Here is a 20,501-nt window from a genome sequence, read left to right on the forward strand (position 1 = left end):
CTTCCAAACATGTCTGCAAGTTAGTGTTGGCTGAAACATAACAATAGTACAGATAGTAAAAAGGTTGCTGCAGTAAACAGACGTCTTTCTACTATGTATATTAACAATGTTATGTGTTTGCTCACACTTACTTGCCGACATGTTTGGAATTAGTGGGTAAGGATAGCCCATAAATGTATTGCATTCTTACCTATACATGTACAATGGTATTAACTGCAAATACCAAAGCTATTGGCTTTGCGACTTCGTGTTTTTCCCATGTGGCCTTCACAAGGTATGCACTTGCCTACAGCACACAAATAAACCCACTTATGTGCACTGTAAACGTGTCAACATATTTGAACTAAATACAACCATACCTCTACAGCACAACAAACCACACACACTACACTACGCCGCAACAACAAAACAACCCACGCATAGCCTCGCCCAAATGCACATGGCGGCTACCAATCAAAAAACACCCCTATGCTCAGTGAGCGGTGTCAACCGAACTGAAGCTTCTAAAAGCACATCACAGCTCTCTTGCTCTTTTCTCCCGCTCAGTCCCTCTAACTTACACCCCCCTCACCCTCTTGCCTTACAGATCGGCCAAAGCGTCAAGGGACTACGTGGTGACAGTGCATGGTATAAGAACCTTTAACATAACATAACATAACATAACACGTGTACACTTCCTAGATCAAGCCAGCCCAACCTTTCACCTCGACGCTGCACAGAAAGGTGTACGCCGACAGCATGCACTTCCCACTGAGGAGCCATTTTAAAGGCATCCTGCCGTGCACAAAGCACAACAACACTGCGGGCACCAGTTTCTGGGGCGTTTAGAAAAAAAAACTCACAACATTTGCCAAATTGTATCTTACAGTCTACGCATAAAGAACAACCCCCCTAAAGTGTCATATTTGTTGTCCCTCTTCGCAAACCCTTTCACAGTGGAGATGGTTAATCTTTTATGTTCTCACCCATATAAGAGAATTCTTTGAATTCGTCTTTGAATTCCGCCCCCTGTTTTCCACTTCTTTTAATTCTGCCCTAGTTTCCAGCTGCAGAAATGACCCTCCAACTTACATGTGTTTCAGAATTATCCTCGTATGTGCCGCTTGCCTGGCATCTGCCAGGGACGCATGGAATGTGTGATACCTTCAAAGTGTACAGCCAGGGGAAGACCTCAGAAAGAAGAGTGTGGCACGGAGGGAAAACTCTCCTAGTTACGCAGGTACCGTTTAATAACATATGAGAACACGCATCTTTCTTTGCCACATGCACAATCATAGTTCAAGTTGGAAAGCCAAGATTTAAACGGCCCCTACATTTTTGGTTCCACAATTAAAACCATAACCACGTGATCAAATCTCTGGAAGAATAAAAAGGTCCTTCACAACAAATGTAGAGGTTATTTTCTTACCGTGAGGACGCAGTTCCAGCAAATGGTTTGTGCGCTTGTTGGGGGGTGGGGTGGGGGCTGAGGGAAGTGGGGCTGTCGAACTCAGTAGAGTTGCGTAAGGGACACGTGACCCACGCTAAGTCACGTATCACTCAGGCAGGAGGACAAATGCCATTGATGGATATCTCTGCTCTTCTTTGCATAAGATACGCGTGAGGCACAATGTGCGATGGTGTCTGCTTAAGACATGACTGAAATGGCTGCTTCACCCACAGCAATAGCATCTTGGCTGACAATTGGATCCAGGTCACGAGGGGTCAACACACTCCGCCTCAAACACCCCCGAGTCCTGGCTTTTTTAGACAACAGCACTCTGCATGACAGGCATTGTACAGTCAAGGGTTTTATTGGTAAACAAAACTACAAGTTCCAGTATGCGAATCTCTGTTAGATAAAGATGTAGGTATTGAATGAGTGCACCATTGTGACATGTTGCCAGCTGGTCACTATGAATATAGCATAACAGTATATCATATGATATGATTGGTAATTTATAACGCGCTTAATACCCAGAGGTTTCTGAGCGCGGACCTGGGGATCGAACCTCTGTTGCTCCATGTCGTCTTGCTTCCAAGGTGAGCACATTGCCCCTGAGCTATCCTCCTGAAACTAGAACAAGCTTAAAGGGAACTAATACACGTGTATATATTGAATGGGCTCACCCAGGTGACAAGCGGCCAGCTGATCGCTATGCATACAGTAGAGTAAACCTAAAGGAAACTTATTGAGGATGGGCTGCTCAGCACGCCAACGGCCCAGGTCAGCCACACCCAGAAAAAAAAACATTGGCAAAGCCGACAGTTTGGGCTTTTGTGTGGGCATGGGAAAGGCATTTGCTTGGAACTGCCATAGTAGGATGTACTGTTCATTGATGGAAGCATCCACAAAATGGTGCGAGTACCTCAGCATATATTATCTGTGACTGGCAAAAGCCTATAACTTATATCAAACTGAAAAATGTTGGCTTTGCCAATGCTGTTTTTAACAGGACTTTAGTAAAGGGCACATGGTGCTTGAAAATTGAATGGCTGAAGACAGAGCATGTTATGACATTTGTATTATACCTGTAACGTCTTTACAGCACCAAAATACACGGGCAGACATTTCGAGTGCAACGTTTGATGGCAAGGCATGAATAAAGTGATTTCAAAGAGTTCTCACGAGGAGGTGTTTTGTGCGTAGAAAGGTAGGAACTGGGTAGGAATGGCAATAGAATTGCTTAATATTGCGTTGTGGGAGGAACAACATAGCAAACAATCAATGACCATCTGGTGCAGCGAGAAAAGAAGACCATTTCCTACCTGTGAAGCAGGAAAAGAAATGGCACACCATGTAAGGCTCAGTATTACACGTTTAGAATGGGGCATGGGTTTGGCAATTCAGGGACATAGTTTAGGAGAAGTTCAAGAGACACAAGTCATGCAACACAGGTGTCGCGCAAAATCTCACATTGCTAATGCATAGCATAGGTCTGAAATATTTGGTTCTTCAGATGTTTTGGACGACAACTTCCATCATCCCTTTCCAGGATAATCAATGTTCCAGGATAGTTGCAGCTGTAGTTCAAAGTGATGCAGGCTGCAGACACTGGCCTTCTGGGTTGGGTCATTGCTCATCACGCGGTCCTGTGAGAAAAATAACTCTCTCCATTGCTGCCTGTTGCAAACTACAACCCCTCCATTGTATGACAGCCAGGTCAATATGTATAAGACTGAGGCTGGAAACATATATATTATTTAAAATACCTTTACATTACTATGACATTGGTGACACATAAAGTGACTCATGGCCAATAGCACTCTTCAAATTACACTAGACCTTTGATGTTACCAAATATCTGGATTTTCCTGTGATAATCAGCTCTTGGTGTTTTCCCTGCTGAACTCTCAGGTGATTGCTGCAGTCAAGGCCACAACATAAGGAAACAAGACAAGATGTTGACCAAGGAAGAGGAAGCTAGAAAGCAGGAAACAAGCCTAAGGTGCGGAGAGAGAAAATGCATGATATACTGGATGTTTATAGAATGCGGGAGTCAAAGCAGCATTAAGGGGTCACAGAATGCCACAGAACACATGAGAAGATGGGTTATGGGTGCAGGAGAGGTCACATGGGGAACGGGGGGCAGCAATGCAGCAGAACAGAATAAGTGACCACGACTGACACACAATGAAGACAAATCACACCCATCGAGGGAGAGAACAAACCAATCCACTTACTCAATGTCACACATATGCCTCAAAGTAATGTAAATCTGCGTAAAGAAGGAGAGGCTTACGTAGGTTACGTGATAGAGTAAGGTGCTATTCTCTGAAATATAATTATCCATTGTACGTATGTAGATGGAAGTCCAAGTGGTCTTCAATCGAGGGAATGTCGCAAGTGTTTTTTAAAATTCACGATGATACAATTTCTGTCAAAGTGTGTTTTGGGTGAAATTATCTGCATGCACAGGCTAAGTGAATTTTAGATGATGACTTCTCATAGATAAGGAGTCTCTAGGTCCAGCCCCTAAGAGCCACAACATAAATATATTAGGGCTAAACCGCTAACGATGCAAATGATTCCCATTGAACTTACTGTAGTGCAATTGGTTTTCTGTGGATATCTACAAACCATGGCATAGATTTGATTGTTGTGAACTGGACTTGGAGACCACATCATAGACCATCAATGAAGGGTGTGATCCTGCAAGGTTGTCCAACTCCAGGCCTTGAGGGCCGGAATCCTGACAGGGTTTCTGGATATCCCTCATTAATATTCATGAGCACACATTTGCAAACATTTAGAATAATTGTATGCAAATGTCTCTCATGAATATTAATGATGGGTATCCTGAAAATCAGCCATGGATCCGGCCCTTGAAACGTTGAGTTGGACAACCAAGAGTGTCATTTAAAGAAACCACTTTTCGATGCTGGGCACAGTTTTGTGCTTAAACGTCTGATGCATTGCTTTGCAGAGTTTACAATAATGTGTGACCCATGAGTGGATCCTGACAACCCGACTGAACCTCTAGTTAAAGAAGCGGCGGTACTGCTCCTCATCTGCGTCGAGCTGCAGAAGATACGTGGCTAGTTCTTTGGCAGAGGGGAAATCATCGATATGAATGAAGGAGTCTGCAGGTAGGAAGAGTTCATAATTCTCACGCGGTGGACCTAAGACCACAGGCACAGTCATTGAAAATAATGAATACCTCCATAGCTTCTCAGTGATGTAGTCCCTATGCTGGCAGTTCTCAAAGGCCAAGTAGAACTTGTACTGGCTGATTGTGGGCAAAATCTTTCCATCTGGAACCGCCAAGTGTCCTCTCCCAAAGATTTCAATAGGTATGTGCTTCTTAAGTTCCTCATAAAACTGCACTCTCTTGTCCTGTGGCTTCCAATTACTGATCACCCATGATACGAGTTTAGTTTTCTTTGGTATTGTAAAATTCTCTGCCTCATTGAGATTCTCGAACCAGCCATATGGGGAGAAGATGTCCGAGTCGTGCCGGTAGGATAAGGTAAGGTTGATCAGGTTGTCCATTATATGTAGATTACTTAGATGGATGGGGGGCTCCATGTTGAACCATACCCAAAGCTGGTTTGGTGGCCTTCTCTGTGGAGGAAGCAGAGATATGTTAGAACTCACATCCCCGTGGTGGATGACGACTGCATCAGCGTTCTCATACCAGCTCCGGTTTTCTGTCAGGTGACAGCCATCAATGCCATACTTTGCCAAGCATACGCCCAGTGGGAACTTGTGACCATGTGGCCACGACCAGAGCAAGATCATCAGTTTGCGTGACTTGTTTTCAGCAGCGGGAAGGGGTGGAGTCTCAGTCTCTGCAAATGGCTTTGGGTGGAAGGCAATGGGGTAAACTGACTTCATTTGATTTGCCTCATCGTGTGGAAAGGCCTTGAAGAAGGCAAAATAACCAAGACCAGCCAGGATTGTAGTGAAGAGAAATGTCTTGAGAGCATGGGTCTTCATATTGCATCCAGGGCTCTGGAACAAGGAGAAAAATATCAACTGTATTATACAAAATGCAACCAAACCTATCATCATGAGTTCATGCATTAGTTCATATTTGAACAGAGCCCCACTTGTCAGTGTAGTTATCCTTATAAGAGGGGTTCACAAAGTAAAAAGACAGGAAGGGTGAGAGTCTTTCAGAAAAAGGGAAACATGAGCATCGAAAAGGCCAGGAAAAATGTGGGAAGGGTTGCTTTATACTTATACTAACTTCGGTGCATTCTAGGTGGAGAGAAAAGTAACACACTTTTCTTCCTCTCTCATCGCAGATGAATACAAGGGAGGGAATTGTGGATGGAGGCTTGAAGAGACTTAAGAATGCAGTTGGGAAGGACAGTGTGTTTAACGCAGAGGAATATAGATTCAATGGGAGGTTTGGTGAGAATTCACTGCTGAATTAATCAAGACTGAATCTGCCTTTCCCTCCCTAACCTTTAACCAGTTTTTGTTTCCCTCTGTATCCCCTCTCTCGACTTCAAGGTGTACCTGTGAGGAATTCGACCATCCACATGTTGGGCTTGGGCTCGCCTGGGATTTTTCTAAAATGTTTAAGTAAATGGATGATGGTAGACCTGCCTCAGGAAATTGTGTGGGACTAATCCTCACACATTTTCCTATGCTCACACCACAACAAACACATAGACCTGTGTACTCCACATGGACACAGCCTGCAGGGACAGTCCACCCCTGTCATATTTAGTATGACTATGACAGGAGAGGAGAGCACAATGTTATCGAGGAGGGGGGTAAACTTCCCCCTGCCATGGACAGCCTGATTAAGTGACAAGCGCTCTGTGGAACCACCCTGCTATTTTGTTAGCCCTGCAGATGGTGACAGTGATGAACTTAACAGTAGAGGGTATTCTAAACAGGCCCCCATGGGGCTTGGCTGCAAAGGATAACAAAGGAGACAGGATACCCCAAAAACCTTTCATATGTAACTGTGTCGACCTGAAGCCAGCTCATGCCCATCAGTATCAATGACAGGGAAGGACATGACTAAGTCTAGTGTTGCAGTAGACGACCCCTGCTAGGGGGATCTAATTCGTAAAATACAAGAATGAGGTTTGCAGAAGCCAGAGAGTCTGGTCTCTCAGCAACTTCAAAGGAGATCTGTCACTTTAAAAAAGGTCCCACACAGGGGGAACCATTAACCAGAGAGACTCTTTGATCACAGCAGACAAGAAGGTGGGTGGGATCTAGTATCACAGGTGAGTGAGCACAGAACTCCTTTTGTTGAGACAAGGGTTCAACCGTATTATTTGTGGGACACCCCTTGTTCCTGTAGCACCCCTATACCATGTCCTGTTGCAACGTACTCTGGTTATGACCTCACACATACAGAAAATAGTTGGCAGGGATGACAAGATTGGTTCACTAGGTTAGGCTCAGCCTACACCAATCACTGCAGTCCACTTGGCTTTAAAAGAAATCTAGAACCCCTCTTTAAGCAGATCATCTGAAGACTTCACTTGAAGCACGAAGAAGAGCTTATCCTTGGACCCTGGCTGAAGGTACAGTCTGCCTTACAGCTTCTGCCAGTGAAGAAAGGGCAGGAACATTCAAATATGGAAGCAAGATCCCTCCCATTAACTTGTGCCACGGAATAAAGGGAGAACATAACTCAGAAGCCCCTACAGCTGCTTCAGAACCAGTGTTCAGCCATGACACATCGTACCCTGCTAGGCTCTGCAGCAAGCTCCCAAGACAGGGAGTGCCAGAAGGTCTCTGAACCCGAAACCAAGGACAAGGCAGCTGCTTGCAACACACAACCTAGCTCTGGGCTGTCCGGCTTAAATGAAAACTCAAGCCGATTGAAGAGGCGGGAAAGTGCAACGTCAAGCAACTGCCGCCGTCCGCCTTAAACGATATTCTCTCAGGGGATGCCGTGGGACGCCAACAAACATGGCCGCCTGAGTGTGTAGCTGTGCAGCGGTACTAAATCCTTTCTGACCCCTCCTGCGGAATGGTACATCCTGGAAAGGTGGACTCCCCGGAATCTGGTGGATTCTGGTCTTCTGCATCAATCGCTATCTCTTGTACCCCAAACAGTGCCAGAATCCTGGAGATACACAATGTTTTCTGAGTGCGGGTTTGCTAGCCGTGCTGCCCATCCCCCACCTGTGTCTCGGATTTGCAGAGCTCCAGCCCACAGGTGACGGCGGCCCCTGCCCGCTCGCACCATAGCACATAAAGCAGCCGACCAGCGAAGGCAGTGTGCAGCAGCGGGACCGGTGGCGCTGGCAACGACAAGACACAGGTACGCAGTGCTCTGCCGCGACTCCCCGATCATTGAGCATGCAAGGGCCCCCTCCCTGGCACCCACCATGTGCACTGTGAGCGAGCGGTGCGGGCGCTCGGGCAGAGGCAGGCTCCTGCTGACATTACGGATCCGCACGGAGGAACGTGCTGCAAAATCCGAGAATTATCTCAGGGACAGAACACTGATAAAATACGCTGCACCCCGAATATAGGGTTGTGGCAAACACTGGGCTGCCATACTGAGGTTGACGACCGTGGCAGGCGGCTGCCATGTTAGGGAGCCCGCGACCCGCAAATGTGAATACGAGCCCATTACTGGGAACCCCAGCTCCAACAGTCTGATTACATTACCCATTGACCACTGCCTGGAGACATTCGAACAAGGATAGGCACATAATACCAACGCTGATCCTCACACAGTGCTGAAGCCCCCCTGGAACACATGTCCCTTTGCACTTTATGAACACTACTATTCTATACGTACTCCTTCATCGAATGGCTGGAACTTCTCCCTGACAGCACCGGAAAACTGCCTGCAACCACAACAATGCTTATACAGAAGCACACAGCTCATCGACCAGCTGGATCAGCCTCACGGCAATTGAAACCGAGTTTGTAATCCTTACACCAACAGAACCAGGTACAACACCAGAAGTTCCACACAGCCCCTCCTAGGGACAGACTGACCGCCCAGCCCTTTGGGCACTTGGAAGCGGCGGCACGATCGTAGGAGACTAGTACATTCCTCCAGGCACAGAGAGATGACCATACACTCGCACTGAGTAAGAATACAACTTCCGCTCAACTACTAAGCTGCGCAACGGCTCTCGGGGTGGTGTGTTTGATTTAGATTGGTGGCACCCATAACGAGCCACCCAACATTTCAAATGTTGACATTGTTTCAAGGGGTTACACTGTCCAGTTGGGGGGATGCTGAGGGAGGGAGGCACGAGGAAGAAAAGGCCAGTTTCCTTATTGTAAATGGGGGAAAACCACACAACAATACTCAAACAAAATGGCCACATTGCCAGACCAGTAATGGAGGCCTCAGGCGTATTGACAAGATGGAAGAAATAAGAAAAACTGACAAGTGCAAAGACTACACAATACCGGATCCGATGTACGATACCGAGACAACAGAGACAATAAATCACCAATGGCAACACCAGGGAAACCACAGGGGGTGAGACTCCTAACATGGAACGTTAGAGGCCTTACTCACCCGATCAAGGCAAGAAAACTATTAAGTTACGCAAATAGGCACACAATTGACATCCTCCTACTACAGGAGACCCATGCAACAAGGAAAGTGACTGATGCGTTCGCCCTAATTTGGGGCCCCACGAAAGTTGCCACAAACTATTCTACACAAGCCAGAGGAGTGCTCACAGTAGTGCACAAGCGAACCAACTTTCAATTAACTAGGTCCGAAATAGATGAGGAGGGCTGCTATGTAATCATCTGGGATACACTACACAACAAAGAAACGATTATAATCAACACCTACGTTCCTAATACTCATTCTCCGGGTTTCTATCTAAAGATCCTTGCATTGATATCCCCAGCAAGTCACGCCAATGTACTATGGGGCAGGGATCTTAATACGATTCTGGACCTGAACCTAGACGAACATCTGACGGCAATAGAAACCACTCCAAATCTACCCTGACCATACTCCAGGATATGTGCACACTCCCCCTCGCAGATACAGGGAGAGAACTACATCCACAGGAGAGGGAATATACCTTCTATTCCACTGTACCTGGCTCCTGCTCACACATAGACTACTGGCTACGCACCCCAGACCTCATTTCAGAAGTGAGCGCTTGCACGATATATCCAGGCACAATGTCAGACCACCCCCCGGTCCTCCTCGAATTGACACCGTCTACAGTAGAATATACTGTCCAGAATTGGAGGGTGCCCCCTGTATTATTGAGGGATGATGTACTGATAGAACCCCTCAGAACGGAAATAATAGACTTCCATGTACTCCATCAAGTCTAATGCAACAATCTGGGAAATCTTCAAGGTATGGCTGCGAGTTCAACTGATGGCACAGACATACGGAGTGCTGAAAGCAATAAGGAGCGTACTAGACCACTCTGAACGAGCACTGAGAGACCTGGAAAATGCACACGCTCTGTGCAATAGCGAAGCCCTTCTGCAAAAAATCTCAGAACAACTGACGAAATTCAGGTCATTGGCCAAACGAGAACTCTTCTACGCGACACAACCCACGGGAGCCAGGAAATACAGCAAAGGGAACAAAGCTAGCCAAACGCTTGCTAACCTAATTACAGCTGAGCAAGGGATGAGACACATAACCAGCATTACTGATGTGGATGGGAATGTACAGACTAAAGCTGCTGATATTAACAAGGTATTTCAGAAGTTTTACAACAACCTTTACTCTAACACAGACCAGGCATCCCCTGAAGAACTACAAGAATACATGAACTCATTTCCCCTGCCCAAACTGAGCGAAACCGAAAAAGCGAACCTGGACCTCAATCTAACCATCAAAGAGATAGAACAAGCCATAGCGGACCTACGGGTAGGCAAAGCCCCCTTATCCGATGGTATCCCAGTCGATTTATACAAAACATTTAAAGCAGAATTGGCCCCTAAACTACTGGAGGTCTGGGAGGAGGCTCTGGAAGAGAGGCACTGCCAAATACCATGAAAGAAGCAATAATAACTGTACTTCTAAAGCCTCACAAACCGCCTCAAGATCCCACGTCCTATCGACCTTTATCCCTAATCAATTCGGATGCTAAGATATATTCCAAAGAAATCGCAAATCGCCTTATAAAAAACATGAATAAACTAATCCACCCCGACCAGTCGGGATTTTTTCCCACCAGATCCACTGCGTTGAACCTCTGGAGGTCCTTCGCCATCACCTCTCAATTGGACCCGAAAGCCAAGACAATAGCGGTCACTCTAGATGCTGAAAAAGCATTTGATTCTGTATCCTGAAACTATATGTACGCTATACTAGACAAGATGGGGTTCGGCCCGTATTCACTAGATATGTGTCCTAAACACCGATCCCAGGGCAATGGTTAGAAAAAAAAAATCCCTATCTCCAAGTTTTGCATTTGGTAGAGGCACCAGACAAGGCTGCCCGCTATCGCCCCTTTATATTTGCACTCACCATAGAGGGCATGGCAGCTAAACTTAGACATGAAAATGCACGGAGGGGCATTCGCATTAGGGGACCTCCCCAGTTGATCTCACTTTACGCTGATGATACAATGCTTAATTACAGAGACCACAAAGCCAATCTACCACCGGTAATGCAGGAAATCACGACCTTTGCTAAATACTCTGGGTACCGAGTTAATCAGGCTAAATCAGAAATCATTCCGTTTACACCCTCCACAGTCCAATCCCCAGCCACCGCGCAATTCGAATGGTCACCCACCACTGGCCGATATCTGGGAATTATAATGGCTATAGACAAACAGACCCTGTACACTAATAACTACGAACCAGATCTAGTACTCCTAGCTCACAAACTTAAGGTATGGGACAAACTTCCAATACCACTATATGGGAAAATATTGCTACTCAAAATGGTAGTAGTCCCAAAGCTATTATACCTGTTCTGTTACATCCCAATCTGGCCAGGCAGACTGTTCTTTCAAAAACGACAGAGACTGGCATCAAGTTTTGTATGGAGCGGGGGAACTGTGAGATTCCAATGGCCCAAGATGTGTGAGCGGTATGAAACGGGGGGACTAGCAGCCCCAGACTTTCTACTGTATTCTCAGACTGCCCAAGCTCACTTTGCAAAATATTGGTCAGACTCCGCGGAATCCTACGCACACATACAGGCTAAAAAGTTTGCAGCAGCCCCACTCTGCTTTTCCAAGGTGTGAAGAGACTAGGGGGAGGTGGGAACTAAAGTGTGAGCCTGGTCTGGTCTTCTAGATAGGGTGGGATGTGACAACCCATACTAGCCATACACCTCGCTATGGCACTACCCAAAACTCAACCCCACCCTTGACACGACCCTCCAGAAAAGGTGGGACCCAGGGAAGGAAATGCATCTGGGAGACCTATATCCAGATGGGAAATTTGCATCTCTTGGGATCGTCCAGGCGAAAGTTGGAGCCGGGCTGGCCTTGTCACTACAATACTACAGGTTAAAGTCAGCGTGCAATAAGAAATAGCCCTCCTTTCCGGAAGTTCCACCCACTCACCAATTCTCAACTGATACCACGACACCTAAGGGCTTCACAGGTGGAATTTCTTCCCTCTATAAAGCGGTCCAACGACATACCCCCTCCAAGAACACAATGAAAGCCAAATGGGAGAGCGACCTAGGGATTTCTATTGAGGATGCCCAATGGGCAAAATACTGCCAATTCACTAAGTCTGTCTCTATATGCACCAATTTTAGACTGATTCAATTTAAGATATTGAATCGTTACCATAAAACACCCAGTAAAATTGCCATATTCGACCTCGCGTTACAGCCAGAATGCCCTAAATGCCAGGCCCAAGGGGCAAACTCATTTCACATTTATTGGGACTGTCCCCTGATCAAACAGTTCTGGAGCGAAGTCAGTGAGTGGCATTATCGGCCTCCAAATCCCAACAGCTCCATTGAAATACCTACTTGCTGACATCGGGAAGGTCTCAATTAAAACATGTCGACTTGTTGCAATTGCAGAGGTGGTCGCCAAAAGATGCATCCTTCGTGCCTGGAAGGCAAGAGCTCCTCCCACCCGGCAAGCTTAGTTAAAGGACCTAATATAAGTACAGGAAACCAAAGAATTATACGTCCAAAATGTTGTACCCACCTGTAGACTCAAATATATATGGGCCCCCCTGAGGAGATACCTGGACAAATCCCCTGATGCGTCAGATAGTGACTTAACATGCTCTGCCAATGACCCAGCCGATATGCCTACATGAATATAATTGAGATCAAGCAGAGAACATTTAAAAGTCACCTAGGCAAACAACAGAATACAAAGTAGACACTAACACGATATTGCATATTCTGATGTATGTTGAATCTGTATTCCCTCAATACATGTCATGTATCTGAATTGCACTTGTCAATCTCAAAATAAAGGTTTAAAAAAAAAACGATATTCTCAAGCCAGTCGAGTTCCTCGATCCGTAATCGCCTACAATGCTGACTACCAGCAAGCCTCGAGCTTCCGCCGTCATGCTACAGTCTCTGAAGGAATCCGAGGGGTCTCGACCAGTACTTCTGAACTGTCAATCAGCACTTAGACAATCATTCCTGACCTGAGTCACTGTGAAGGCCAGCCTTCAGCTGTTCACCCAGCTTTGCTCGCCGAACCGTCTTGCCGCCAGATACCTGCCACAGACTCCCATCTCAAACTATTAGGCAGAAGCTAGTCCTTCCCAGAAGGTCTGTAGAGACATTTTAGGACCGTTTCCCTCTTTTTTGTTGAAGCAAAGAAGCCTTTTAAAAAAGTATTGTGGTTTTTATCATTGGGTAATAATTGTATTTTTTCTGTGTTGCAAATAACAATTGATCCACGTCATTTAGAGGCAGTAAAGTAAACCTACCATTGCGTCCATGTTACTAAAATTGGACAAGGAGATTTATAATTTTAATTGTATGCTTGTTTAATCCAATCTGTTTGGATCAATTCTGGCCTATTAGAGGTGTTGCGCTGATTGACGGTTTAGAAACTGATATTCACCCCTGTACCGCAATATGATTCGTCACATTGGAGACAGGCAGTCAGATCTAGTTGGAGCCTTGCGCACAGCTTAGTCACCCAACAACAAAAGTACTGTTGCAGTCAACGTTTAGCACACTGCCAGGAAATTCTTAATAATCATGGTTCTTGATATAGAAACTGTGAAAGCCATGAGCAAAGATGTCCTGGGCATCTTATATCAAGAGAGGGGACTTCCACACAGCTCCACGATTAGTAAACCTGAACTGATGATCAGTCTCCAAACTTGGAGAGAAGCTAGGGTGGCAGGGGGTGGGCTACACTCTGTGTACCCGAATGGGGAAGACCTTCCACAAGGGGTTGTTAAAGATGGCGATGAAGACAACCTGAGTAGTGTTTCTTACCAACTACCCATCAGAGAGGAAAGTTTGGCTTCTAAACACGCCAGAGTGTGAGCAAAATCAGGGGCTAGTGCGGCATCCCGCAACTGAGATACTCTCTGCTCCCTCCTTCTTCCCTTCACTCTGGCCTTCCTCCTTGGGCACTCCCCCTGTTCCTTCTTCTGAACCCAAAAATCTTGGAGTCATCTTCTACTCCTCTCTCTCCTTCCTCCCTCACACTCAGGACATTGCCAAGAAGTCCCACTTTCAGCTCTTCCTTCTCAAATGAATGTTCCCTTTTTTCACTTTCCTCCAGAGGTTCAATGTTACCCGAGCCATGGTTCTCGCTAGGCGTGACTATTGCAATAGCCTCCTCTTAAATCTACCTTCTTCCATTCTGCGACCCCTCCAACTAATACAGAATAGGGCAGCATGACTTATCCTTGGGCTTAAGCCCAGGGACCGCATATCTCCTGCCCTAAATCTTCACTTTCTCCCGGTTTCTGCACAGATTAAATTCAAATCCCTCTGCATCATCCACAAGGCTGTCTGGGCCCGGGGATATGATATGGCATTTATAACGCGCCTATACACAAGTGTTTCCAGGCGCGAACCAAACTATCTTCAACTTTATCTTACTAAATACTCTCCCCACAGACCATTGCGCTCCTCTGACACCAACTCTTTGTGTGTAAAGCGTTTTCGTAAACAGAAGGTTGTTCGCTTTCCTCAACTTGCTCCATCCTATGGAACAACATCCCTCTCCCTCTGCGCCTTGAGCAGGACTTTCTTGAATCCCAGAAGTTCCTTAAGACTTTCCTCTGTACCTCCTCCTTCCCTCCTACTCTCCCCTGCTAATCCCACAGTTGCTGTAATTGGTGTCTGGGGCCTTTATGCATCCTCGGGGCCCGTGAAATCCCACACCAAATCGGCGCAGCACCTGTCTAACCTCAGCACTTGCATTGGCACACTCTCCGCCCGAGAGGTTCCCACTTTCACTGAACGTGGCTCTGGCCACATAGCACTCAAGAATCACAGCACTTCATCCATGGCACACCCATGAGTTCGGACTCCACAGCACTTAACCCCTCTGGCCTCTTCCTTGCTGCACTTGTACATTCTGAATACTGATAGGGCATAGTAGGTTTGTCTTTTTTCCTTTTTCCTCCCACTGCTCTTAAATATTGTGTTTTGTAATGAGTTTCACTCCCTTGTTCCCTCCCTTCGCCCAGTGGGTGCTTTGAAACAGTATTTTACTTGCTGTATAAGTGCCTAACAAGCAAACTATTAAATAAATAAATACATGTCCAATGACTTGGAACAGCTTCTAAGTGGCCCAGTATTGTGCCCGCTGTGAACAATGTAGCTGCTGGAAAACTCCTGGTGGATGAGAGGAGACCAGCGCTGGAGGGAAACAGTGGGACAAGGTCACCACAGAGCTGCGCAAGCTGGCTCTCGAATTGAGGAAGAAGGCCAACAGACCCACATCTAGCGAGGGCAGCAGTAGTGGTTCAAACCAAGGTGCCCGGGACAAGCCCAGGTAGTCACATCTCCAAAGGGTTAGTGCAGGCCTATGAAGTAAGGAAGGACATGTTTGATTGGTTGGAAGTGCTCAAGCATGCTTTTCAGCTGCAGGAGGTGGATGAGGTATTGTGGGGTGCAACCCTGATAAGTCGCTTACCGACACAGGCGACTGATGCAATTTTTCCATTAACTCCTGAAAAAAGGCCCATTCATGAGAGCATGAAGATGCCTCTTCTCAGAAAGTTTGTAAAACCCCAGAACAGTATTTCAAGTGCTTCAGAGAGTTCAGAAAGAAAAGTGGGCAGACATTGAAGCGTTCAAACACTTGACATTAAAATATACGAGCGATGGGTGTCTGGTAACAAAGTTTGTCAGTACTCAAGTTCAGAAAAAGCCTCAGGCAAGCACACCCAAACCATAAGAGAAATCCTTGGGCAAGAAAGTTAACAATGATGGAAGGACAAAGGTCCATCCAACTCCTCTTCTAAGTCAGGTCCCCACAAGCATAAAGGGAAACCCCACAACTTTGATTCATCCGTGCACCCAGAAACGAAGAGGGCAGGCACCCCTAGCAAAGGGGCACCTGCATTCTCACAAGCCAAAGGTTATTTCTTGTGTAAGGAGTAGCACCATAGGAAAGGGGATCCTCCTCAAGAGGAGGCCAAAATTAGTGTGGGCCTCCTAGAGGCTAAGAAGTGGCTGAATGTGAACTGGTTGCACTGAGTGGGAACGGTTCAACTGTTCTTATAACAAATGCATATCAATGGACACACAACTCCTGTGGTCTGAGACACCATGGCTAGCATCACTGCTGTCACACTGTGCCAGGGGTTACACAGGGTACCCAGGTAAATTTGGGGTGGCTATGCTGATGTAAGGGGATAGGCAAGCACATACAGCAGGAGGCTAAACAAGAAGGAAGAATAGACAAGATAATTCACAACAATGGAACAAGAAGAAAGGGCAGACCTCAATGGTGGACAAGAAGAGATGGGGACCATGCACTGGACAAATAATGAGGAATCCCACTAGGGGTGTATATACAGGTTGGACTAGAGACTACCCACAGATATAAGAGAACCTCTGTGTAAATTACTTTAACAGACATCAAACCCTGCTAGCCCATGGAAGAGGACAGGAAGAGTGGCTCCTATGTCTGGATCCTAGGGCACAAACATTGAGTGTTCTTACACAATACAAGCCGGTATGGGTCCAGCCCGAAACTACAGCGGATGCACTCTGAGGGAACAGAGCACTGTTAAATTACATTTACTATAGACTGCAAGCAGGGGAGTTGCTAGAGGGGGCTGAGGGGGCTATAGACCCAGATCTTTTTGCTGTAGCCCCGGATAGAAGCTCAGGAGCTACAGCCAAGAGACTAGCTAGCCCCGAGTCCTGACAGCCTGGACATTAGCTTAGCCCCGGATCTTTTCCAGACCTAGCAACTCCCCTGACTGCAAGTATATCTAGACAAAGGAAGGGGCAGAGATTTCCTGCTGGGAAACCCTATGTCTTTGGGTCTCACGTCACAGTCCAAATAAACCACCGGCCTCATAGATGGTTACTGGCCATGCAAGGGGAGAACACTAAGCTTTTGCTCTGGGCCACATCCTTAAATGGGATTAGATATGGACATTCAACAGAAGCCAGACTACCAGCATGGGAATGCAGATTGCCTAAGCCGGTACTTCTGCCTAGATGACGAACCAGAACCTCAGTAGGGTGGTGGTTCACATATTGAGGCTGGGGGGCATGGTCTCGCATTGGGATCCTTTGGTAATTGTTAAATAAATGGATGATTTTAGACCTGCCTGTGAAAATGTGAATGTCCAATCCAAACACATTTTCCTAGGCTCACACCACAACAAACATTTACGCCTGTGTACTCCAGCATGGACACAACCTACATGTACAGTCCACCCCTATCACATTAAGTTGGAATATGGCAGGAGAGGAGAGTAGAATGTCACCCCAAGGGGGGAGGGGAACATCTGCCTGCCATGTACAGTCTAATTAACAGACGAGGGCTCCATGGAACCACCCTGCTCTTTTGTTAGGCCTGTTGCTGGTGGCACCTATTAATATACCAAAAGAGGGTACTTCAAATAAGCGCCCCATGGGGCCTGGCTGCAGAGGATAACAAAGAAGACAGGAAACACAACAGACCTTTCATATGTAACTGTGTGAACCTGAAGCCAGCCCCTGCCCCTCAGTATCAATGACAGGGAACTGACATGTCTAAATCTATTGTTGCAGTAGACTACCCCCAGTAGGGGGAGCCCCTTCATAAGATACATGAATGTGGTTGGCAGAAGCCAGAGAGTCTCGTGTCTCAGCATCTTCAAGGATGTTCTGCTGCTTTAAAAAAGGACCCACACAGGGAGAACCGTTGACCAGAGAAACTCTTTGATCAGACCAGATAAGAAGGTGGGTGGGACTTAGTATGACAGGCTAGCCCAGAACTATTTCTGTTGAGAGAAAGGTTCAGCCATACTGGATATGGGACACCCCTTGTTCCTGTAGTATCCCCATATATTTTCCTATTGCAAAGCACTTTGGTTATGACCTCACACATACAGAAAAATGTGGTTAGGGACACCAGGAGTGGCTCACTAAGGTAGGCTCACCCTACACCATTCACTGTGGCCCACCTGGCTTTAAAAGACTGCTCAAGCCCCTCATTAAGCAGATCATTTGAAGTCTTCACTTGAAGCACAAAGAAGAACTCATCCTTGGACCGTGGCTGCAGGCACAGTCTGCCTTACAGATTCCACTGTTGAAGGAAGGACAGGAACACTCAAACAGGGAATCACAATCCCTCCTCTTACATTCTCCCAGAGAACAGAGGGAGAAAAGAACTCAGAAGACCCTCCACCCACTTCAGAACCGGTACCCAGCCCACACACAGCGTGCCCTGCTAGATTTGGCAGCAAGCTTTCTAGACAAGGAGTCCCAGAGGTCTCTGAACCCGAAACCAAGGACACGACAGTTATCTGCAACGCACTTCCTATCTCTGGGCCGTCCTACTTAAAGGACAAATCAAGCCCAATGAAAAGGTGGGGAAAAGTGCTCCGACAAGCACCTGCTGCTGTCTGCCTTAAAGTACATTCTCAAGCCATTCGAGTTCCTTGATCCTCAACTGCCTGCAAAGCTGACCGTCATCAAGCCTCAAGCAAACGCTGTCAAACCGGTGTCGCTGAAGGAACCCAAGACGTATCGATCAGTGCTTCAGAACTGCAGATCAGCATTTAAACAACAATGCCTGACCCATAGTTGCAATGAAGCCAGCCTGCAGCTATTTTCCAAGCTTCGCTCACCGAACTGTCTTGCCGCCTGATACCCACTGCTGACCTCCATCTCGAATTCTGTTGCAGAAGCCTGAAAAGCACGTTGAAGCTTAATCGACGCTGTCAATCACCAAGCACAACTGCAGCAAGAGGTACATCAAGTTAAGGGGAAAGAGTGTCCAGCTTGAAATTCCTCTTGGTCATTGATGAGTGGAGAGGAGGTGTCAAAGGCGGAGGGAGCAAGATGTTAAAGTTTACAATTGAGTGATCATAGGTAGAGGGGTCATTGGAGAGGTTGGAGAAGAAGAGGGATGTAGAGAGAAAGACAACATCATGGAAGTTACACCAGAGCTGGCAGGCTACCCATGCAGGTAGTAGAGGGAGTGGTAAGGTAGGAGGTTGTTAAGTTCAAGGCACCTGGCTGTGGAAGATTAAAGTCTACCACCATGACAGTGGGGTGTCTGTTGTAGGTTTAAGTGAGAGGACCAGGGGTTTTAAGAGAGCCGGAACAATGAAGACTGTTAGAGGGAGGAGTTGAGAGGTGGTAGTTTTCAAAAGAGTAAAGGTTGAATTCATATGATGAACCTCACTCCATTTCCCTTGCAGAAGGTTGGGGAGGGTGGTAGAAAGCAGCAGAGTCAGTGTGAAGAGCTGATAGTGTAGCAGAGTTATGAGGGGAAATACAGGCTTCTGTGATGGGAAGTGAAATTTGAGGAGTTTGCGTGATCAGTGATGTAGAATGACTTATTTTAGAAGGATTGTGCATTTCAGAGGCTGAGTGAAAGATTGATGGGAGGTGAGGGGAGAAGTTGGTGTTTACCATGGGCAAAGGGGATAGATAAGAATAAAGATATTAGGAGAAAGGGAGCATTGGGTTTGAGAGGTGTGGGTACAGGGGGTGAGGAGGGAAGTTACGGTGAGGGGTGAAGAGTAAGGTAGATGTTAGACTGAGTTGTGGCTGAAGGCTACAATAGAAAGAGAGGAGAATAGTGAGCACAAGGGAGAATAGAGTTAATTCAAGGTGCATTACGGAGGGTAAGAGAAATGGTCAAGTGAAGACAGCGTAGGAATGGTACAGACCAAGGGGTGAGGGAATTTGAGTCAGAGTAAACAGAAAGGAGGAACGATTGGCAGGGTACAAGTACTGAGGTAGGATAGAATGGGGCTATAGGTGACCAAAAGACAGTTGGCAGGCCCACCAAAGCAATGTCCCTTGGATCTTTGAGTTAACAGTAACTGCAGTTTATGGAGAGTAACTTGCTTGAAGTATCTCTGTTTGTGGAAGCAGGAGTGAGGTGAAGGGTAAGCACAGTGCAGTCCTAGCATGTGCAGGCACCTAGGCTGTGCCCATAGGCCATTTCCATCTATAACAGACCCAAGCAAGGAATTTCCATATGCTGCTTTGGCACTTAGCTGTGGATGCCTCATGTGTCTTTACTATGAAATTCTATTCACACGATGTGGTCACATAACTCTCTGAGAGCCAATCCGAGCTCTCAAGGTGGCTTCCAAACTTCCTGACTGGATGCAGCCAGGATTGTGGGTACTGGAGTCCCACACAGCTTCGTCTTCTTGTTTTTTTTATTTTTTCATTGCAGGTACCTTATATGGTGCTCGGGATCCTCTGTGAATGTCAAATGCAGCCAACATGGCTTACATTATACGTGGCAGAATGCAGCCAGGGTCTTGAATGTTTTATTCCCAGGAAGCTCCTTTTTTGTGTGTCAGGGCCCTGCAATGGTAGTCAAGATCCTCTGGCAATTATTCCCAAAGGAGAAAATTAAAAGTAGTACAATAAATACCTTTGCTGCCTTAGGTTGAGAATTCATGAATGCGGTTTCATTTCACATGGGCCATGTTCGGAATAACGGGAGCCCCCTGAGGACGATCATTAATGATCGAAACATGTACA

At 46.5% G+C, this 20,501-nt stretch overlaps 1 protein-coding gene across 1 annotated transcript in view; it reads right to left on the reverse strand.

Moving 5' to 3' along the window:
• Window positions 1-1,778: 1,778 nt before the first annotated feature.
• LOC138511272 (3-galactosyl-N-acetylglucosaminide 4-alpha-L-fucosyltransferase FUT3-like) overlaps window positions 1,779-20,501 on the reverse strand; it is an 83,999-nt gene continuing 65,276 nt past the window's right edge. Inside the window, exon 2 of the mRNA XM_069626822.1 lies at window positions 1,779-5,434. Within this exon, the coding sequence (XP_069482923.1) occupies window positions 4,460-5,434 (975 nt within the window). The 3' untranslated portion in view covers window positions 1,779-4,459. The remainder of the gene's footprint in view (window positions 5,435-20,501) is intronic.

Source organism: Ambystoma mexicanum, chromosome 6p (genome assembly GCF_040938575.1).
Source record: "Ambystoma mexicanum isolate Mex_15411 chromosome 6p, UKY_AmexF1_1, whole genome shotgun sequence".
In the NCBI taxonomy this organism is placed as follows: Eukaryota; Metazoa; Chordata; class Amphibia; order Caudata; family Ambystomatidae; genus Ambystoma; species Ambystoma mexicanum.